Genomic DNA, 23,923 nt, shown 5'->3' with positions numbered 1-23,923 from the left:
AACAAATATTTATGTTATGATTTTTCTTTTTTTTTGTTTGAAGTTGAAAACTGAACCTTCATGAAGAGAAAACAATATTAAAAAAGCTCACATTAAGTTTCTCTATCTCAAATTCCTTGGTTAAACAAATGGCTCAAGGAAATCCCAATATTTCCAATATAAATTGAAAAATGTCTTATCCCATGTAATAAACCAATTCTTGCAGCTTTAAACATACTTAATCACCCAAAGAATAAGAGAATAAAGTGATTAAAACTAAAAGTAACAAAACATTCACTTCCTGTAAAAAGCAAGACGAGAGGGAAAAGCAAATATCTTCTGTAATATTGATAGTGAATTTTATTTACAAAGGACATTTGTTTTTATATTTGTCGATATAAACAAGTTTGTTGTTATTAACATTTGGTAAAATTATCAATTCAGATATAAACATTTACCTTACCAAGATCTAATAATCAAGAAAAAATAGTCAGTCATATTTTGAAATGCCCAATCAAAGTAATTGGTATATAAATTAAGGATCAGTTCATTACTCTCACTTTCATCCGTACAACATGGGAATTTCACGAAATTTTGGAATGGTCTATTTAGTTCAGCCATTTTATAAAAACGTAAAAAAAAAAGGGTAAAATATAAGTATAAGGTTAGTTTTACAGGGATTAAAGCAATTCAAATTCAACGATTTTTCCATAAGAAAAGTATGACAATAAACGAAATCAGAACATTTTACTCGTAGGTAAAATTGTGATGACATCAAATTAAGATTTGCATCGGAGGTAATTGAAATCAATATAAGAATTTCAACATTAGCGTAAACAAATTTTTTTAATAAATAGAAACTAATAAATAGCCTTAACGATCAAAGTGAATTAATAAAAATTTACATTAAATTGCACTCACCATATTTTTATATTCATATGTATAATATTTCCGCGAATTCAATTTCAACAAGGTGTAACCGATAATTGATTCTTAGTACACAAATTTCACCTCGTGAAATTTTTTGTGCTTTCCATTTTCCCCCTAATCGTTTCGAGATTAAAAGGAAAATTAGCTGGAAAAATTAGGAAATATTTTGGCAACATGAAACTAATATATGACAGTCTGTATAAGTTTTCAACATCCATTATAACTTTTAAATGTGTGCACCTTTAAAACAATATGTAATTTCTTTCGTAGGAAATTTATCACACTTTATAATAATTCAAACAATCATTCACATATATGTTCAACATTTTCGAAGAAACATATTTTCGAAACAATCAATATCTCCTTATAATAATTCATACCAATTCCAACTATTTCATGAAGAACAGGAACATTTTTTTTTGTTAATGTCGAAAAAAATCATGTTCCTAGTCGTCATAAAAAAATGGGAATTGACATGCTACTATCCAATTCAAATTTATCGTAAAACCTTCAACAAATATCAATATCAACATCAACTTTTTCAAATAGTGATTGCAACGTGAATTTATTGCTGAAAGGAATACAGGATGGCCCAGTCGATTAAGAATTTCAAAAATTATCACATATTTAGAAGTACCAAATAATTTTTATGCGATAAGCAGGAGGAAAACAAATTCAAGGGAAAGAATGTTGAGTTTGGACCATCCGTCAACAATACATCAAAGATAATAAATTTCCAAAGGTTTCAATTGAAAAATAGTCGAAGCGGAGCCTTTCACTTCGGTTAATAAATATTTGATACTAAAACGTATGAATAATATTTTACTAATAGTAAACAGTTACCCTGCCTAGTAAAATAGTACATAATAAAATGATCACAACTTCAAATGTATTCTGGCGAATGTAGTAGCAGCAGCTGAAAACTTGCATTCATTGATAAATGTCATGGATAGATTTTTTTTACACTTTCAATCAATATCACTTCGTGTTAGTATATTAGAATCTGGGAAAATATATTACATAAACAATTCTGTGAAGGCATATCACACTTTGAAAATAGATTTTTTTACATTCACCTTCGGTTGCATCTGAAAATCTACCCGAAGTGGTTTTTCACAACCTAACCTATCATACAAAGACTATTCAACAATATCAAGGAAAAAATATATCTATTCACAGTTCGAATCAGATTGTACAATCTCGATTACAATGGAATCTTACGTTTCCTAATTTTCGATTTCGGAAGTCGCGTTATACGGAAAATATACAGGGTGGTTCACGCCAGCGTCCACCATGAGAGATGAGATTTTTTCAGAAAATTCATGATAATTGAAGGCCGGGATTCATTCAACCGAATTATTCTCGACTGTTATTTCAAATGGGACACCCTATATTCATTACATTCTTGGGTTCCCCACAAAGTTTTATCTGCGTTTAAAACCAAACCCAAACCACTAGGTGCCAGAGATATTGATTGATTTGTCTCAAATTCGAGCTCAGAATTGTTATAACTGATAAAATTTACAGAGTTCAAAACTGTATGATCCTCAGATTATACTCAAAATAGATTCCGGGAGTGCTGAATATGAGAAAGCCCATTTTCTCAAACAAAACACCCTGTTTTTTGACGGTCTATATGATAGAACGAAAAATGTCTCTCTAACAATGTTTCACCCAGTATACAGTATAGACTGAAGATTTTCCACGAGTTATAACTTTATTCCCTCAAGATTAATTTGAACTTGATAAATATCTCCAGAAACTGTAGGTTTGGGTAGAGGTAGTTCAAATGAACCGTAGTTAAAATTTTGTGAAAAATCCAAAAATGAGGTGCCCCATTTGAAATAACAGAATATGGCGAGAAGAGAATATTAGCGATGAACAGACACCGGCCATTCTTCACGATCTACAAATTTTCAGAAGAAAATTTCATTCGGTCGTCTAGTGGACGCTTCAAGTGAAACACCCAGTATTGCAGAATTCAAAATGCTTCGAAACAGATGTTTTTTGAGAGAACATGACGAAATTTATCCTTTTCCAAGGAAAAAGAATGTCGAAGTAGTTGAGAAATAGATAAACGACACAGACAGATATTGAAATTTTTTTTCATATGAGAACTACGCCGAATATTTCAAGATGAAACCTTTCTCGAGTCGTTCTCCATTGATATTTCCCAGTCGGATTGGGTGATTTACCAACAGTATCCTTCATCCAATATCCATATATATATATATTATCCCTGCCTCGATAAAACCAACAATTCACGTTTATAAATGAAGAAAACCACTTTATCAACTCAGTTCCGTTACATTTCAATGTAGTCCCGACAATCTACCAGTACAGTATCGTAAACATCCAACCCGATAAATTCGTATCACGACTTTAAATTCGATTCATCTTTGGAGTGTCCCTGTTACCCCCACGACCCGAAACACACGAGTATTATTCATCGTTCGACTCAGAAGCTCTGCCTAAACGTTTCGGACAACTTGGCACACTTCAGCCTTCTCAAATGCAACCGAAGCTGATCGCGCACGGAGGAATATTTACACTGCTCTCACACAACGATGGAATCGTCACAGTCCTCGACCACCTTGACGCAGACGTCGGAAGACGATTGTCTTTTTAATTTCGGTAAAAAGGACCGCGTTTCGCCGCCTGATATCGACCTAACCACCGGGATTCTGTTTTTCCTTTGTTCACCTATGCACGATATATCGTCCATGCTACCATCGCCGTCGGTGGATAACATGTCGTCGTCTGAAGTTGCGTGGGTGAGGGTGGGTAGGGTTGAGGTTAGGTGTTCCTTCTCTTTCTCGATCTCCTGTATGTGGTCGACTAGGAGATGCTCCTCCTCCTCCGCTTGCTGTTGGGAAGACTGGTTGGCAGGGAGTAGTTCCTCGGGGCTGAAGACCTTGGAGCTCCTCAGAGACGACAGTCGATTATTGGCGGCTTGACAGGCCGTGTCCAGCGTGTTTATGTCCTCCAGCGTGCTCCTGATCTTCTTCAGTTGCTCCCTGATGATGGTCTCGATGCATTGCGTCTGGTTGGCGATGTCGTGCAAACTGTCCTGCGCAGGCACCACTTTGTTCGTCCTCAACACGCACGGCGCGAACACGATCGCCAAAGAGGCCGCACTCATCCTGTTGGTCTCCTCATGCAGCGCAACCCTGGCCAGGTGGAACATCAGCCTCTCCATCAGATCGTAGTTGATCGGCGGCAATTTCTTCAGTATGTCGTAGAGGGTCGTGACTCTGTCCTGGGGGTCGTGGAGGTTGGCAGCCGTGATGAAGTTTTCGTAGCACTCGAAGGTCAGCAGAGGCTCCGGCATCTCCCTCAGGAAACTCTTCAGTACTGAGGCTAAGACGTGGACTTGGTACTTCTCGAATTCAACGTCGTTAGGGTATTCGTCCATCTTGGTTTTTAACTCTTTGATCTTCGAACTGACCCCAGATTTTCTGTAAATACCCTCGGTGTATAAACCGTTAAGTTCGATGACGTGTAGCAACCTCTCGATGACCACCGGTATCTTGTTCTCTTCAGAGATCAGACTGACCAAAGGGACCCCGAACACCCTGTTGCAACCACCCTGCGTCGATTCTTTAACGCATACCGACTGGATGTTGGTGTAGCATTTTTTATGACAGGTCAGTTTGCAGGACTGACACACCAATCCCCGCTCGATGGGCCACATGAAGAACGAGTTGCATATCTCGCACGCGGTCGGTATGTTGATGATGGTCAGGAGGAAGTTGTGCCCTTTGAACTTAATAGTTTCCAACTTCCTCTTTTTCTCCTTTTTCCGCTTGGTCTTGTTCGGTTTCTCCTCGGCTCTGGTCAGCATGAACTCGTTCATGAAACCTCGGAAGGCGTTCAGACCCATGGTGACCGGGAAGTCTTTGTCTTTCTCCTTCTGCTCCTTCTGACAGACCGTCTCCATCGCCTGTTGGAAGTTGCAGATCAAATCCTTGTAACGCACGCTGCACACCTCGAAACCGTGCTTGTTGGCGCTGTAGATCTGCACCAAATTGTCCTTGAACTCCCGCAGGGCCTGCTTGAACAACCTATCCACCTCGCTGGGCTTCTCTCCTATATCGCTCTCGATCTTCATGATCTTCTCCGTGATGAACCTCTGCATCAGGTGCAACTCCTCGCTACCGCTTATTATCTGGTCCGTGCTGTCCGAGAACAGCGACGTTTTGGTCAGGTTGAACTTGCCCTCATCAGGTTTGGCCAGGTCGTAAGGCGTCCGCGAGTGTTTGCGCTGTTTCCTCCTGGCCCCCTTGGAGTTGTCCACGCTGGGGGTCACCTGGTCGCAGGGGGAGACCTTCTTGTTCTGGATGCACTTGGCGTGGAAGGACTGCTTGCAGCGCATGCACTTGTAGCCGTGCGTAATGAACTGGTCCATGTGGTCGTTGCAGGACGTACAGAGGTCGTCCTTGGATATCCTGGCGATTTTCCTGAAAGAGTGCCCGACCAGGGTGAAGCTTACGTTGGCCTTCCGCCATTGCAGGTCGTCGGAGTCGATCTTGGCCTGCGGGGTGTGTTCGATGACCGACGGCGCTTCTGTGATCAGGTTCGTGGCGGGATCGCTGTTTCTCCTTCGCAAGTCCAGCCCTGGAAAAGAAACGACGGTGTTAGGGGTTGCCAATCTTCGAATCGTACATATATTTATCCCAACACTTCTTTCATTTGCAATTTTTTGTTGATTTGGCTAGGTGAAAATTGAAGAATTGTCGTTCTAATAATGCCAGGTAGGACCTAGGGAATCCCAGGGAAGTCGAAACGTTTAAAAGCAACCGCAGAGACCAGTTTCGGGACGATTGTCCCTCATCAGTACGGTGTAGTGTAGCGTTAAATATTCCAACCGGAGGTTGGGGTCCCAATTTCGTCCGGCACCCCATCCTCCGGTTGGAATATTCAACTCTACACTGTACTGATGAGGGACAATCATCCCGAAAACGGTCTATGGTTGCTTTTAGATGTTTCGACGACTTCTCTGGGATTTTCTTGGCCCGTTCGTAACTAGCTCGCATTTTTAGAACAATTCCTCCATTTTCCCTTGAAATCTATTCGACTCCTGTTGGAATATTTAACGCTACACCGCACTGATGAGGGACAATGATCCATAAACCGGTCCACAATTGCGTTTAGATGTAGAAGGCTGGTTTCACCAAATGCTTTATATTTTATAGAACGTTCCATGGTTAATCTAATTTCAAATTAGTACTTACACTATCTTAAAGAGATTGTTGAAAAAATTGAATGAACTCTTGTTTTTTCGCAGTTGCCTGTTCTGAAACTATTTTATATGAAATTTCTTGGTACAATAGCTTGCGAACGCCAAAATAATCATGAAAATTGTTCTCGAGTATACAGGGTGTCCAGGGTGGCCTATTAGACGTTTACGGAGAACGGATCATAGGACTGATTCTGAACTATCTAACTAAAATATTTTCAATGTTACAACGTTGCCAGTTATACGAAAAAGTACTAAAAACTTTGTTGTTTCAAATGGCGAACTATATTTATTATTACTTTATGCGCTTCTTTATCCCCATCTGAGTATTTTTTTCCAGTACTTACCTATCCCTATTCCTAATAATTCCGGAGATATAAACGGTTTTTTAGAAAAAATTGCCGATAACATGGATACAATGAAATAGGCGTAGGAAGGACATTTCATATTTTAGGAAGCCGAAATTTCGAAATTAGGTCACTGAGATCCTGAGGATGAGCTTCGTGTAAAAAAAATGGTTTGAGATATAATAAATGTTATAATAAATAGTGTCCAATTTGAAATAACGAAGTTTGTAGTATTTTTCCGTATAAGCGGCAACGTCGCAACATTGAAAATATTTTAGTCAAATGGGCCACCCACCGTGTATCCTATATAAAATGATCGTCGTTTTTATTCAATTTTTACTTAGTTCACAAGCTAACACCTCGAAGTTAAAAAACTGCAATTTCCCCAGGCAAATACTCCCGGTATTCTGAAACCACCCAGTGTTGCCAGATGTATAGTTTCGTCCGATTTTTCGATTCCAACGGAAAAGATCCGTATTATTAATCGAATAAACCATTTCTGAGATACAAAAATCAAATTTTTCGACGAATTTCAACAGCCTGTATCTTTTAAACGAAGCGGAATCCGCAAAAATCGCAAAGGAAAAAAGTGTTTCGTTCGATGAGTAGACTGTATTAAAGACAAATACAAATACCAATTACCTATATGATGCCTCTGCCTCTTCGGGGTGAGCACTTGCTTCGGCGTGCTTGTGGTGCATTCCTTCATGAACGGCTTGAACTTGCCGCTCCCGGCGTCCGCGTGTATCACGTTGGACTCGTCTATGGTGCCCAGGACGCCCTTGTCCACGGACCCGCTGTCCGTCACTTCCTCTCCCAAACTCTTAACCTGAGCCCTCTTGGCCTTCCTCACGTTCCTGACCGGAGCTTCCGGTTTTCCGAGTATCTGTTCCGTTTTGCTGGGCGCATGGTCGTAGGCGTAGTAGACGTCAGTCTTCTCGTCTGAGCCGAAACGGGTTATCCTTCTCACGGGCGGCAAGCTCTTCAGGTTGTCCCCGGCGCTCCTAAAAGCAATAAAGCACATTTTCACAGGTTGATTCGACGTTTCTCTACAAGTATCACAGATTCATCGTTTACAAAACCGAACTATGACTACCAGATCTTCTTGTCACGTATTTTACTTCAGAAATCGATAATACAGAGTTATCTCTTCGATTCGAACACAATGACTTCGAATGTTTGCAGAGTTCGATCGAGATAACGTTAATTCTTCATTTCCAATTCGGAATTTTTCAAACACACTTTCGAGCGACAGAAGATAAAATTCACAGGTTTGCAGGTATCTCCGTTCTTTGTTTCAGCGCATACCAGTTTATGTAGATCACTGTGTATACATGCAGTTGAGTAAATATCGATAACGAAAGGTGTCTGAAGTTACCATCTTGGATCTACCAAAACGGTTATCTAACTTTGCAGATAATCTGTTCCTATCGGAGTTCTGTGTTGGAATTGCTTTATTTGAGGACAAATATTAACAGATGTTGAACTTTGAATGGATTCTCAATCTATTATTAATTGACTACGCAGAACAAAATAACGCTAGCAGATCCAAATAGAAGGGAAAAATTCTAAGTAGATTTCTCACAGACTTTCGTTGTATTTCTGTCAGACTTTGGGAAGATTTCTTACAAACTTTCGGTAAATTCCTGACTATCAGCTGATCGGTGGTAAGTGAGTCGAAAATCATCGAAATTTTGTCAGACTACTTTCTTACAGACATTCGGTATATTCCTGACTGACTATCGGTAAAAAGTCAGTCGGATTTAACCGAAAGTCTGTCAGGAATCAACAGAAACCCCATCAGATTTAAGGGAAATTTTTTTACAGACTTTCGGTAGATTTCTGACAGACTTTCCGTATACTTCTGACCGACTATACGTAGAAAGTCAGTTAGACATTACCAGAAGTCTGTTAGTAATCAACAGAAACTCCATCAGATTTCAGGGAAATTTCTTACAGACTGTCGGTAGATTTCTGACACACTTTCCGTATATTTCTAACTGACTATAAGTAGAAAGTCAGTTAGAAATTACCAAAAGTCTGTCAGTAATCAACAGAAACCCCATCAGATTTCAGGGAGATTTCTTACAGACTTTCGGTAGATTTCTGACAGACTTTCCGTATATTTCTGACTGACTATCCGTAGAAAGTCAGTCGGAAATTACCAAAAGGCTGTCAGTAATCAACAGACTCTCCATCAGATTTTAGAGAAAGTTCTTACAGACTTTCGGTAGATTTCTGACAGACTTTCCATATATTTCTAACTGACTATAAGTAGAAAGTCAGTTAGAAATTACCAAAAGTCTGTCAGTAATCAACAGAAACTCCATCAGATTTCAGAGAAATTTCTTACAGACTTTCGGTAGATTTCTGACACACTTTCCGTATATTTCTGACTGACTATAAGTAGAAAGTCAGTTAGAAATTAACAAAAGTCTGTCAGTAATCAACAGAAACTCAGATCATCAGAACATCAGATTTCAGGGAAATTTTTTACAGACATTCGGTAGATTCCTGACAGACTTTCCGAACATTCCTGAGTGACTATCGGTAGAAAGTCTGTCGGAAATAACCGAAAGTCCGTCAGGAATCAACAGAAACTCCCTCAGATGTTAGGAAAATTTCTCTTGATCCCTGACATTGCGGCAATTTCAGACTTACTTTAGGTAGATGTTCTATAGACTCATTGATTTTTGAAAGACCGTAGATTCCAAGCACTATCGATTGTTTACTGACTGACTTTTGACAAGCTTTCGGTAAATTTTAGGCACTTTCGGTTGATTCTTGACGAATTTTCGGTCGATTTCTGAAATACTTTCGGTAGATTCTGACGTACTATCGACAACTTTTGGAGAGACTTACAGTATATTTAGTTTTCGGTTAATTCATGACGAACTTTCGCAAATTTTTACTTACAGACTTTTGTCTGATGTCTGATAGACTATCGGTAGATTTTAAACATACTATCGGCCGTTTTCTGACAGACTTTCGGTAATTTCTTACAGAATTTCGGTAGAGTTTTGACAGACTGTCGGTAGGTTTCTGTGGATTTTCGGTAGATTTCTGAAGAGGTTTCAGTAAATTCGAGACAGACTTTCCTCACGGACTTTCGGTAATTTCTTACAGACTTTCGGTAATTTCTTACAGACTTTCGGTAATTTCTTACAGACTTTCATTAAATTTCAGACAGACTTTCGGTAATTTCTTACAGACTTTTGATAGGTTTCTGACGGACTTTCGTTATATTCCTTAAAAATTTACGGTAGATTTCCAACGAATTTCAGACGGACTTTCGGTAATTTTTTACAGACTAACGTTACTTTTTACAGACTTTCGTATTATTCTTGGCAGACTTTCGGTCACGGTAGATTTCAAACAAGGTTTCAGCAAATTTTACACAGATTTTCGGTAATTTCTTACAGACTGCCTGAGTTTTTACCGACTTTCGGACGGAATTCAAATAGTTTCCGACATATTTTCAGCGATTCACCCTACCTGACTTCCCCAGCGGATTTGGTCTCCCTCTTCGATACCCCTGTCCAGTGCACCGCGTGAGACCTGGCCAGCTGAATCTTGGGCGAGAAATCCTGATCGGAACTGTGCGTGGCGGGCAGGTCGCCGGCGGAGAAATTGTCGTAGGAGGAGAACCTGTCGCCCACTATCGGCGGCGCGGACATGGTGGCGCCACCGTTCTCAGAGTCGGTCTCGCTTCTAGCAAAGGACGAGGACCATTGCTCCCTGGACGCCGCCGAAGACATCCTACCGGCCGGATCCCTAACTGTCGCGCTAGAGTGAGAATCTGTGCTCTGCTGGGAGCCGAAACTCTTCTGTGACACCAGGGAGTCGCAGCTACCCTTGCGATCCGGCATGTTGTACTCCAGGTCGGAGTAATCAATGGTGCGATGGGCCTTGTTGATCTTTCGCCTCAGGGTCAGATCCAAGAAGACTCCCTCCTGTTTTATATCGGCCAGTCTGTGGAAGGTTGGAAAGGAATTGGGATGAATTTACATCAGTACCATCGTGCACTCTTCAAAAGTAACCGATTTGAATTGAACCAACAGTTTTTGAGAGAATGATCTCATACACTGCGCGAAAAAATTAACGCACATTCTGAAAATCTCGATTTTAAGGAAAGTTAACTCTACATTGACTTTATAACTTATTTTTCATGTTCTCTCGGGAAGGTTTTGAACGAAACAAGACACATTAAATGGAAGAAAAATTCAGGATTCCACCGAATCTTATGTGAAAGAAGAGAAATGAACAATTTTCAAAATACTGAAATGCTGATAAATGATTTAATACTTGGTATTTCCACCCCTTGCGTTAATTACAGCTCGGCAACGACGGTTCATACTCAAAATGAGTGATCTTAAAATGTTCTGATCTAATCCTTCCCAGATTTCTCCGAGTTGGATTCCTAAGTCATTAAGAGTAGCTGAATAATTTTCTGAACTTCTCAGCCTTCTATTGAGGTTGTCCCAAACCTGCTCAATCGGATTGAGATCTGGACTTCTTGCTGGCCATTCCATTCGAGAGACTTCAACCTCTTCAAGGTACTCCTGAACGATGCGCGCACGATGGGGTCTGGCATTATCGTTCATAAAAATGAAATTTTCACCAATGTATGGGGCAAATGGCACTTCATGCTCTTCAAGAATGTTCCTTATATACTTATCAGCATTCATAGCTCCATTATCAACGACCACTAGGTCTGTGCGAGCAGTCAGAGATATTCCACCCTATACCATAATCGATCCTCCCCCGAAACCAGTAGTATTCAGGAAATTGCACTGAGCATATCTTTCATGTGGACGTCTGTATACAAGGGAACGTCGATCACAATGGTAGAGGCAGAATCTAGGCTCATCTGCGAAGAGAACTCTTTCCCAATCGGCCTCTTCCCAATGGATATACTCTCTCGCAAAATCCAAACGCGCCCTTTGATGGGCTGGGGTAAGAGCTGGGCCTCTTCCAGCGACACGAGGCCTTAAATCATATTCTCTGAGGCGATTTCTTATCGTCCGAGTGCTAATTTGCACCTCATGAGTTTGCCCAAGCTGAATTTGAAAGAGGCGAGCGGTTGCAAACCGTTGTCTTAACGAAGAAACTTTCAAGTAACGTTCTTGAATGGCAGTTGTTACCCGTGGTCTACCTTGTCCTGGTCTTCGGACATTCATACCTGTCTCCCTGAATCGCTGCAACATTCTGGACTTACTTGTATGGGAAACTCCAAACCTTTCTGCAATTCTTGTGTATGTCCACCCTTCTTCTCGCAAAACTACCGCTTGGGCACATTCCTCTTGGGTCAAATTGCGTGTTTCGCGTTGCAAGCGATCGAGTGTAGAAAATCAAACGAAAGAAAAACTATTGATCACTAGAATCGATCGAGAACAACTGATTTTAGAATGGAACCAATACATTCAAAATCTGATAATATCATCTTGGGAAAAAACATCTGTATTGAAGAAAACCGTTGAAAGTGGATAACATATGCATGCATAATTCTGATAAAAATAATTATCATTGAGAACACCTTCAGTTGTAGAATAAATTTGAGATTTCCATGATTTTTTTGCGCAGTGTACTTTGTCGAATCGACCAATGAATGATGCAAATTGCATTTCAATTCGTGTTGATCGAAGGCTGCATTGATCTCACCTATTTTGATGCGGCAATATCCCCGAAGTTTGCTGCGAAATCAGCGTGGTGGTGACAGTCGGCAGGGACATCGTGTAGCTCAGCCTACTATGCAAGGATTCATTATCGCCATCCTCCTGGATACCGCTGCTCCTGCAAATCGTTTCACTTCAAGAGAGGATACAGATTGAAATAAACACTAAAATAGTTAAGACGAAAAACAAGGTTAGAAACTCACTCATCCGAATCTCTCAGTCGACGTTCTAAGTTATCCCGCAACTCTTCTTGACTAGATTCTTTGCTCACGAAAGCCTCGTCCGAGCTGGCTAGTTTAACCTGTAGATGCGACTGAACGGTACCAGCACTCTAAAAAAACCTTGGAACTTAAAGAACAAGATGAAAAAAGCATTGTTACACTTACCGGTATCTTAGGATGGCTCTTGGATAACTGCATAGTCCTCCGCACCTTATACCCCCTACAGTGGGCCTGGAACGTCACCAACCCAACCTTAAACTTCTCGTACCAACTCCTAACCTTATACCCCCGCCACATCTTCTGTATCTTGACAGCCGCTGTCACCCTCTTGAAATACCTCTGCACCAGGTACATGCGGCAGTACGACTGGATGGTAACGATGGCACTGCGTACCCTCAGGAACTTCCTCCTCTCCAGACACGCCCTGAACCACCGCTGCAATATGATGATGCTCGACATGATCTGCTGGTGCAGCTTGCAGTCCAGCTTATACTTCTCACTCTCCCTCAGGAACACCTTGCTCAACCCCAACTGGTAGTTGTCCCTGTTCAGGTTCAAAGTGGCCAGAAAATCCCTAACGTCATTCTGCGAACTGAGCAACCCTTTCGGTAGGAGGATCCTGTATAGCTGTATGAACTCGTCGTAGGTCAGACGAACGTTGAAACCGGCCTGACGTATCCGGACCGTCTCCAACATGCCTGTATACCTCAGCTGACGCTGAACGGTCTCGTGATCGAACTTGTTCGGGATCTTGTTGGCGTTTGACTTGATGCATCTTATGAAGAAGGGGTTGGCCTGGTTCAGGGTGTCCATGAGGGAGTGCAGGGACTGTTGGAATTGCGCGGTGACCGTGGTGGGCTGTTTTCTGGCCTTCCCGAGCTGACCTTGGCTGGCCCCGGAGATGCCGGTGCGGCCGGCGAGGGTTTTGACGGACTGGAGGTTTTTGAGGCCTTTCTTGCCGCGTTCGCGCGGCCTGAAGGATTTGTTCTTCCTGCGGAGAAAAGAGTGTGAGGTACGGTTTCGATTTTGGCGAGTGGAACCATGCAAACATGCTCAATGTAAGGGGTAACACAGATAAGGCTGATGTTCAGCGCTTAAGCAACCTTTCACATTTATTATACATCGAATACACTAAGATGGTCGGATAGGGTGACGAGTATGGGAAACACAACACCAAATCAGAGTTTTTAAAGAGAGAAGAACGAATATTATGATGATCCTACGTAAGATAAGTCTAGTAGGCCAGGAGATCCACTTTTTGCCTTAAATAACCAATAGGGAAGCCCAAAACACCACGAGGCGACCCGATACTGCCCACCCCTGTGTTAACCTCACTTTTGTCAAACTGACGTAAAAAACCTCGTCTTTTTTTTTCGGGCCCTTTTTGTTCTTTTCTGATCCAGCATTGTTATTACAAGGTTCTCCATGTCCTTTTTGTGTCTGAAGCTTCGATTTTTTTGAAATACATATGCAGGGTGAGTCTTTGACTCGTACAAATATTTTGAAAGTAGTAGATTCTTGAGGTCAAAGAAAACACTTTTTTCCTCTACAATTTTTTCAGAATCGGCTCGGTTTAAATGATACCGGTTCTAGAAAAACCATAAAAAAAAGTTGATTTTAGTTCTTTCTCACAAACGGTTTTATCGAATGAAATGAATTTCAGAATATATTTTTTCATTTATTTGATGAATCTTTTTCGAACACAAGATATCACCCACGTCTTCCAGTGTCCTCATAATGACCATTACGTACCATAAAAATAAAAAAAATTCAAAGAACCCAACTCTTGAAACTAAGTTAGACGCTATATATCTAAGGAATATTTGAACGTTTTGTGAAATAAAAGTATTCTTCATATTTTCTCATATAATGCGCAATTTTCTAGTAATTTGATGTTCGAAAATGGAAAATATCTGTGAAATTCTGAAAATTGGGTACTTTGGCTGAATGCAATTCTGTTTAAAAGATCCACAGATGTGAAGTGTCACAGATTTAGCTTGTTATTCTGAAGGGAATTTTGTTTCTCCAGGGGTGACATAGCTCATTATGAAAACTTCAAATTGCTTTTTATCAGGACCGAATCGGAAAAATTGAGGAATTGTTTCTTCTGACCTCAAGGATCTACTGTTAAAATATGTATTTTGGCGATGATTAAGATTCAGAGTATAATAATTACGATTCAACCTATAACATAAGTCTTAAGCAACTGCCTAGAACATTTACTCGAGAAATTAGCATCCAAATATAATGGTGATGTAGAAATTATTGAAAAAGTTGAATTTCCCTTCTGAAACTCAGCGAATTTATCTATAAACTCTTCGAATTTATACACAAATAATCTAAGGATATCAAATAGCCAGGAAAAAATCGAAATAATCAGTTTTGCATTTACCCAGACCAAATAAACACTTCAATAATAATCTACTAATAAATAAAATTCGTATGGCCCACCTTGAATCGCTAAAAACGAACATCACCCACATCCGAATGACAAAAACATGATAACGCACTTATCTGTTCCTCAGACAGTTTAAAACGCGAACTTAAGGCAGTAATGAATGAAGAAAGAATGTCGTTTACGGGAACTGACCGGATGTACATGTAGATCATGAAATAGGCGCCATGCCGACCAAAAATCTATTTTTTTCTGGGGTTCTTCGAGAGCCGGCATAATAGGTTTATTGGGGGCACTCGACGCAGAGACAGGAAATAAAGGTTTTGTGATTTTTGACCTTCCTTTATGGCTTTTTAAGGTGTAGCTGAATCTTGTACCCTTAAGAAATGAAGAGTGAGATTATATTCAGTTAACTGAGAGAAAAATACTCATTTCAACCAACTTTAAATGGTGAAAAAGTATAGAATGGAAAACGGGGTCAACATAAATTGGCGTTAATGGAAATTTTCGATAGAATATCTATAATTTTTACATTTAGATAAGAACCAAAACAGCGATTTAAATTTCGGTACTTCCTTATCGTGGCGATTGGTCGTAGAGTCCTAAAAATATGATTTCACAACCGTAACCCAACTATTATAATCTTATCTTTTGAGGTTTGCAGATACATGTCGTCTTTTTTTCAGCGAAGTCGGACAGATTGAGATAAAGAGCCGAATTTTGAAAAAAATATTGAAATTTCAAACTTATTTCTCTCACGTTATATACTGAGAAGTTTGAATATGTTTTGAAGTCGCTGAAAAAAGGACTTTTGACTATACTAGTTGGCTAAGAGATTAACATTTAAGGTAGATCCTTCCTACGTATCGATTTGCCAAAATTAGATGAATTTAATAAAAACAGAGGCCAAAAACACAACTCTTCGCTCTATGATTCGAATAGGTACTACCCATCCCTGTCTGTGATCTGTGCTAACTTCACTTTAATCAAACTGACGTCAACAAATATTTGTCGGAAACGTCAGGAGTGGGTTTTTTCTATGATCTAGATTTTTACTTTATTTGCGTTTGGTAAACGTCAAAATCTCCAATTTCTCAAGCTTTCAAAACCCATAGGTCTCTAGGGCCGACATTTTTACCTTGACACGTTCCGATAATTCGACTTCTGTAAACGTGTACTACTTTTTGCAATTTCCCTAAACTAGTCTTGAAAAATTCATACTTATTACGTCAACGAGCCTTCAATTGTATCAGCTGAATGATGTAAATGATCAGAGCCAATAAAATGACACATAATGAAGTATGTGTCATTTTTTTCGATCGTCTTAACGACAGTACAAGCTAAGCTACTCCCCCTAGCCCACAGAATATTATTACGATCGACATATGACAAGATGAAAAACTGAGTGACATTTGAAGCAGACAATACACGACGATAAACCTGTCCCCATAGCAACGACTGCCACCTAAGCAAAAAAAATCCGACGATTGCACCTCCACCACTAAAAAAACAAATCGGACATACATAACAATCTGATTGGCCCTTTGTATGGCCCTCGCTTCGTCCGGACACAACACCCTCTCTAAGGCCGCGGCGTTGGCAGATCCGCCACCGATGGATTCTTTTCTCCTCTTTTCGTTTTTGTCGTCTTCAGCGCTCTTAGACGCCGCGTTTGCGTTGCGGTGGTAGAACTGCGGCCAGGACAACCTGTTATGGTTGCCCGCGGTTGCGTCTTCGCTGAATTTGCCGTACCTGCTAGGTGGCGCCGTGTTGCGCTGTTTGCTGTTGGAGATCAAACACTCTAGTAAGGATAATCTGGATCTAAGCAACCGCCACCTTATTAACAGATTTTTGACAGTGACAAGTGACATTTAGTGTACCAAATTGTAAGCCGAGCTCAGATCATAGGCTAGATGAAAATAATCTTCATATAATTCAATCATACAGATTTTATATCCGGAAATCAGTTCATGCAGAAAGATCTCAAAATTCTACATGCAAAACATAGACCATAAAATAAATATGAGGTAAAACATCGAATGTAGATGAACATTAATGATTTCTTCTTATTAATAAACATCAAGGAAGCCATATATAAGTTAGGTAGACAAATATCTAAATTATTTTGTATTGGATAGGTCACAAACTTCATATTCATCGAAAACCTGTGTTTTGTGATCATTCACTGGAATCCCCACCCAAATAAAAACGATCATATACTTCAAACCACTCATTTCAATGTATAAATACCATACTTTTCCAATGCAAGTTCAGATTCTTGAAAATATAAACGGAAACCATAGACTAAAGAAACTTTCTTTTGTCTATGACGGAAACTTTAATCTATTGAAGCTGAAGTGTCAAATCAGAGGAGTAAATGTCAAAATCAAGAACATAGAGTATAAATTATGAACAACAATCAATAACAACAGGTTTTATTTGTCACTTCCAACGAATGAAGATCGGTGCAATCTTTCGCTTAATTTTCAATATGATATTTTTACATTGAAACAAGTTTCATAGAATATCGTTTACGTATTTTATCCCAATTTTCCCTCGAAATACGGAATATGAAGCATGGTTGACAGAACAAGACTATCAAAGTTTCATGAAAAGATGAACATGATTCTAAAGTAAGGAAGGAGTCAACCATATACCACTTACGCAATTCTGTTAATTGTAAGATTTACAGCAGATACTGTCACCAGATGGCTAAGGAATTGAACATATTGATCAATAATTGAAGTACTCAAAGGGAATATCATCTTATAATAATTGTTTTTAATCAAATAATTCCAAGGAAAACACTGAAGAAACATTTGAGAACACGAGATTCAAACGAATCTCAATACTTTGTGTAAATACCAACATGACAAATAGAAATATCACTGTCTCTCACCTTATAATATTTTCGTTGGGCGTGTGATTCCGCTGGTATCGTTGCTGGATGTTGTTCCTGTTACCGTCCACCCTACCCTGCCTGTGTTTCCTGCCGGCCTCGTGGAACGCGAAGTACGACCTGAAGAAGGCCCTCACTATCGCCCACCTGAACACGGCCACCGGATCTGCGCCCACCAGTTCCCTCACGAAGGCCATAGAACTGTTTTTGAGCACCCCGACTATGTCCTGACGCATCAGGTCGAGGTTCTTCTCCCTCATGTCGGTCACCTGGTACTTGACCTTGCCCGCGTAGTGCACCACTATGAAGGCGCCCTCCTTCTTCTGCGGCTTCTGGTAGAACTTGTTGTCCTTGTGGACCATGTTGAATTTCTGGAGCAACGTTTCGTTGGTCGCACCTGGAAAGCTGAATCAAGGCCGGAAAATCAAGTCATGATTGCTTGTAACCTCGTAGGGTGTTCTTTAATCATTGGTCACTAAAGGCTGGCCAAGAATTTGAGGTTTTTGGGAGAGGAAGTTAAGATCAGGAATTTTGCGACCCCTAAAATGGAGACGACAATTCAAAGATTATCAACTATTGTCCCTCATCAGTACAGTGCAGCGTAACACATCGTTTAGTACTCATCGAAAGTAGAGCCCCTAGATTGTGTTGCAAAGTGAAATTGGCGTCTATGATTACCCCACCAAAACTTCTACGCATATTGGTTGCTGGTAAAACGCTTTGAAATTCAGATTTCTCATATTTTAATAACTTTTGAACAGTTCCAAAATTTTTGGACTTTCTTAACTTTTGTGAAGCAGTAGCAGAACTCATGTTCGCTTGTAACCTCGTAGGATACTTTTAAATCATTGGTGAATAGAGGCTGGCCGAAAATTTGCAGTTTTTGGGAGAGGAACACTGTCGAAGAAACTAAGTTTAGGGGCTCAAACTGGCCGAAAAAATGCCATGAGTCGACAGGACAACATACTGCTCCACAAAAGTTAAGATGAGGAATTTTTCGACTCCTAAAATGGAGACGACAATTCAAAGATTATCAACTATTGTCCCTCATCAATACAGTGCAGCGTAACACAACGTTTAGTACTCATCGAAAGTAGAGCCCCTGGATTGTGTTGCAAAGTATAATTGGCTTCTATGATTACCCCACCGAAACTTCTATGTATATTGGTTGCTGGTAAAACGCTTTGAAATTTAGATTTCTCATATTTTAACTTTTAAGCAGTTTTGAACTTTTGTGAAGCAGTATTATACGTGCAGTAGCAGAACAAAGACCATAATAAGGACATCTTCTTCAAATGTATTAAGTAGGAGTTGACCTGATCCTCAGAAAAAGATTTCAGGTTTCCCTTACTGTTACAGCACATACTGATTTGGACTGTTCTTTGTAGATACTCTCCAGCATGCCGACAAGACAGTATTTTGAGGTTAAGTATAAGACTTTTTCCTTTAAGACCAAGAGTACCTTCGATAATTCATTTATTGAAACAGATTTGAGGTACTGGGATGGAAGTGACTCAGGACAGGACTCGGGTAAGGTGTCGACTACCAGAACAAGCACTTACTTGCACTGATCATCCAAGACGCACAACAATCCGTTCGGCTTCCCCTCGATCAACTGCAAACAACCGGTATTGTCCATAAACTCAATATTGGTCCACCTGATCCCCTCCTTCCTGTACTCCTCCTGCTCGTACTTGAACACGTGCTGGTTGAAGTAATACTGCAAGTGCTCGTTCGCGTAGTTTATGCACAACTGCTCGAAGCTGTTGTTCAGGCCGAAATCCTCGAAACCGAATATATCCAACACACCGATAGAGTTGCCCTGGTGCTCGCGGAGCGTATCTTTTTTGGACAGTAGGGCGTGGTTAACCTGCAACACGATCCAATCGAAGAGGGCGCCGTAAAGGCACTTGGCCATGGCGTCTCTACTGGCTGTGGCCTCTGGTAGTCGGTAGTTTATTATCAGGGTTTCACCGGAGGCTCTAGCTCTTTTAGCTATGAGAGCCTGCATTAAAGTTTCTTGTTTGACCCTTAGGAGTTCGGAGATGAGAGCTACAACTTCGGGGTTTTTGACGCCCACCGCTTCGTCGTGGTGATAGGCGGATTTTCTAGGTTGGAATTCCACGTTGCCCAAAAGTAAAACGGCCGATAAGACTGAAAAGAGCCTTCTTTGTTTCTCCGCGGTGAATCCCACCATCTCCATCGACTGTTTCAGCCTGGAAAACTCGTATCTTTCGTCTACGTTGTCAAGTTTATAACACGACTTGTTCAGGTAGTAATATTGATCCGGGGACCTCAAATGCAAGACTTGCTTCTCCTGCTCGCTGGCGCCCTCTAGAAGGTAGTAAAACACGTGGTAGTTCCTCTCGTTGCGACCCTGGGAACATATCCTGGATTTCTCCAACAGATACTTTTGTACCACAGCCCCGTGGACCATCCCGTTCTCCTTGTAGTTCACTTGGATGAACTTCCCGAACCTACTGGAGTTGTTGTTGTGGGCCGTTTTGGCATTCCCGAAGGCTTCCAGGACTGGTCCGGCGCTGAGTATGGTTTGTTCCACGCCACTCCCATGCGAACCTTTCTGACTTAGGGCTGTTAAATGGTGCAAGAGGAAATTGGTGCTTTCGGTTTTACCGGATCCACTCTCCCCGCTTATAACTATACACTGATTCTTCCTGTCCTTCAACATGCAGTGATACGCCGTGTCGGCAACAGCGAATATATGAGGTGGCAAGTTAGGGCCTAATCTCCGATTCTGGTACAGTTTCACGTACTTCGGGTTGTAAATCGGGTAGAATTTAAACGGGTTCAACGCTATGAGTATGGAACCGACGTAAGTGTATATATGCCCGGCCACGAACCTCGCTCTTAAATTGTCCAACAAAGTCTGTTCGTTCAGGTCGGGAAGTTGACAGAGATCAGGATACTCCCTGTCTTTTGGCTGGTACAAAAACCTATGAAAATAATCCCTGATGAGCTGTGGATCCATCACGAAATCCCTCCAGAGGTAATCGTTGGATTTCTCCCTCAAGTAAAACCTATAAGACGACTGATCAGTTCGGTTCTTGGGCCACAGCATCATCAGCTGAACCGGGCTCTCGGTGCTGAGCAGACTCCTCTCCTTGCATTCCTGCCCGTAACTGTCACCTATAACCTCAGCAAGTTCGTATGATACATTGTCGTTAAGCCCCAGCCTGTCCACGATGCAAGAAACAATCTCTTCGGATGTTGTCTGCTTGCTTGCCTCCACGGAAAGTGCCTCGTAAAGAGCCGATAGAGCTCCCACATAGACTTGAACGATATACCTGTTGTTCTCTGGAGAAGACATTGTGGAAACTTTACACTTCACTTTACTATGCACTTTACGAAAAGTAATTTCAATCTTTGGGTTGAGATGTTCTCGTCGAAAATTAAAACTGAAATGGCACTGTTTCGGAGCCCCATCTTTCAAGGGTGCATGTCGATGGTCAAGTTCCCATTACTCGAAGGTCTGACTTGGCAGATGTGAATGAAAATACCTGCAACAAAAATTGTTACTTGAGGAAATATGTGTAAAGTGAAGGAAAACACAAAATGAAACAGTTCAGTAAAAAATAAACAAAGTAATTTTTCAGTTAAAAATCTAGAATGGAATGAAAGGTATCTAAAGACAGAGCTAACACGTAAAAACATTAATTATAGGATATAATGCTTAAGAAATCAAAAAAGATATTCAGAATAATTGAATAATTTCATGAACAGTCCCAAAACAACAACTTCTTTGTTCCCATGCACAATAATTAAATTTTAATAAATACCAGTAGTTCCACATGAAAAAAGGATACTAAAATATTGTTACAGATTAGTATTGAGTGATAATTTCAGTTAACCTGCAATTATTATTTATATAGCACCTGGAAATTATTGTTATAATGGCTCAGTTCTTCAAGGTTTCAATTCAAGTGTTAATTCACACAATAAAAATGCTTGGTAATAACTATTTATCTCTTTGTCTTACAGAGTGTGAATAAACAGTTCATTTTTGTATACAGGTAAAAAAGGAGGAATATCAGCTTGGTGTAAATTCGATATTGCTCAACACACTAAGAAATCCCGGTATTATATTTGGTTAAATTGCTTCACATAATTTTATTATAAATTAAAACAATTTCTCAAATCTTCAGCATCAACTCTACGGTATAAATGTCCACAATTCTCGAAATCTTCAGAATTGATTGGAGGACAGATCAGCTCAAATTTGAACATAGTCTTGAGTAATGAAAACTTGGAATATCCACAGAAACAATGGCCAGAAATTGATCCCACTCTGCAGTAATCAGGGTGTTCCTTGAATTCTTAAAAACTTGTGAATTGAAAAGCATGATGAAGCAACATTTTGAGATATACAGAGGAAGAGTGATAATGCTTCGGACAAGTAAATAATACTTTAGTTAAAGTCTATACACGATGCTTGGCATAGCCAATCACAACTCAATAACTTGATAAAGAGATTAGAGTGATACCGTAATCCTCAAGAGTATTTAAAATCAGGAATTTGTATTTCCTTCAATTGGGATTTACGTCAATGATCAATGAATAATTTCAGTTGGAACTCATCAAAAGGATATCTCAGTAAACCTTTCATTGTTCATATAATTAATTCTCAAGGACTCTCATTTTTCTTCAGTTTTTCCAGTATGATAAGATAGTATGAAAGAGTCCATGCCTCGGAACTTTTCCTCGTATTTACAGGCTTGAATGAGCGATGAATGTTGAAAACAAATCTGTATATTTACACACATTTGGTGGAGTATGTGGTGTTCACATTGGCAACATCTACACGGCCCAAATGGGATATTTTTATTGAGAAAAACCCCTCATTGTGTTCATTCTGACTTTAATAAGACGAATAGGAATAATAAATGTCAGAATGGGGTCACATGTTGCATCTGCCAAACAAGTCCATTCACTATTCTTCAAACGATTAGCACAGCCTTATGAGACGACATGTTTAGCATCACAATGTTGAACTCAAAAACCACTAAGCAAAACAATCGAATCTGCAATTAACACTTGAAATCACAGCCGCCGCTTACGTATCACTTGTCAAGATAAGTAAATCCAACACCCATAATAAACAGCCCCATTTCGGTAGGTTTAGTTAGGTACCCGCCCATAAGATTTCGGTGTGAGAGAACAACGGAAACCGCAAGGTACCTACCTCAGGTTTGTATTTATGGAATTCGAAATCAAGTAGTCACAACCATTTGAAACGTAAATATTTTAAGTTGATTTTTCACTAAACTGGCTCACCTACCACCATTTTTTATTTCTAAACTACTGGTTTTCGCGGCGTTGCCACTTGCCAACGTAGAGTATTGCGGCTACGCGGAAAAATCGGTCTTATTCGGCTAAGATCGGTTTGTCAAATATTCAATTTCTTTTCTCTAAATACTTTCATTCATTATTTTCCACTTATTGTATAAATTAACTGTGTAATAAAGAGATCATTTAAATCAATATGTTCATTTCATTTATTGTACGGGACAAAGTAGAATGTCGATCGTGCAAATGCTCATTTACTGACGATTGAATTCCATTGGAATAAAATGAAATCAGCATCCACTCAAAGTGGTGGTCGAAGATAATATATACTTCCTCTGAGTTTATGAATCTCGTTGGAACCAAATTCCGTAATTACACTTCTCTTTTTTGAATTCAAATGATGGACTTCTTTTGTTGGCAGTACTGTAAGAGCCTAAATTTAATGAAATATGCGGAACTTTGGCAACGTTGGCGAGACAGCCATAGTCCATCGAAGATTCCACGTGACATGAGCGCCAATTATGAATCATGAATAAGCTGCTGAATTTCCAAGTAAATTGTATTGAAGAATCTTACTCATTAAGCGATTAGTGTTAATTCATATGTTGCATATTATGCCTTTGTACGTTTGAAATTGTTCGGCATCTTGGGCGAAGTCGGATGTGGTGACATATGCGCTGAAGAATTTGAGTAATTTTGCGATTACATTTGGTTATTTAAGTTCTGTTTATATTATACTTGAAACGGAATTTCCTGCAACAAGTTCAGGCGATAATGTAAATAAAATGATAAAATATATGGAATGGCAGGTGAAGTAAATGTTTTCGAAGGAATATCAAACATTTTGGTATCATAGGTCTATTAAAAACTGTATATTATTATCAGGGCCGGATTTAAACTTGATAAGGCAGTAAGCTATTTCGGATATGGGGTC

General features: G+C 40.0%; 1 protein-coding gene across 5 annotated transcripts; it reads right to left on the bottom strand.

Moving 5' to 3' along the window:
- Nucleotides 1–321: 321 nt before the first annotated feature.
- Nucleotides 322–23,019, bottom strand: LOC123319463 (unconventional myosin-IXAa-like). 5 transcript variants are annotated; one of them, XM_044906456.1, is made up of 10 exons: nt 22,886–23,019; nt 19,248–21,203; nt 17,686–18,090; nt 16,311–16,568; nt 12,557–13,382; nt 12,374–12,501; nt 12,157–12,303; nt 9,991–10,467; nt 7,138–7,499; nt 322–5,526 (listed from the first exon to the last, which is right to left on the bottom strand). In XM_044906456.1, the coding sequence occupies exons 2-10, from the start codon at nt 21,011–21,013 to the stop codon at nt 3,467–3,469; spliced, it is 6,429 nt and encodes a 2,142-aa protein (XP_044762391.1). In that variant the 5' UTR covers nt 21,014–21,203; nt 22,886–23,019; the 3' UTR covers nt 322–3,466. The 5 variants fall into 5 exon arrangements, with proteins under 5 accessions (XP_044762391.1, XP_044762393.1, XP_044762390.1 ...); XM_044906458.1 differs by lacking the exons at nt 16,311–16,568; nt 22,886–23,019 and adding exons at nt 17,451–17,498; nt 22,465–22,806; XM_044906455.1 differs by lacking the exon at nt 22,886–23,019 and adding an exon at nt 22,465–22,806.
- Between the last annotated feature and the right edge of the window lie 904 nt (nt 23,020–23,923).

Source organism: Coccinella septempunctata, chromosome 8 (assembly GCF_907165205.1).
Source record: "Coccinella septempunctata chromosome 8, icCocSept1.1, whole genome shotgun sequence".
NCBI lineage: Eukaryota > Metazoa > Arthropoda > Insecta > Coleoptera > Coccinellidae > Coccinella > Coccinella septempunctata.
The sequence above is the reverse complement of the archived record's forward strand: the minus strand, read 5'-3'. Positions and strand labels throughout refer to the sequence as shown.

Excerpts from the sequence above, each read along its gene's own strand:
- LOC123319463 (XM_044906456.1), bottom strand. The coding sequence starts at position 21,013 with ATGTCTTCTCCAGAGAACAACAGGTATATCGTTCAAGTCTATGTGGGA. Across the intron at positions 10,468-12,156 it reads ATATTGCCGCATCAAAATAG|ACTGGCCGATATAAAACAGG; the intron begins GTGAGATCAATG and ends AACCTTCCACAG. Across the intron at positions 5,527-7,137 it reads GAGGCAGAGGCATCATATAG|GGCTGGACTTGCGAAGGAGA; the intron begins GTAATTGGTATT and ends TTTCTTTTCCAG.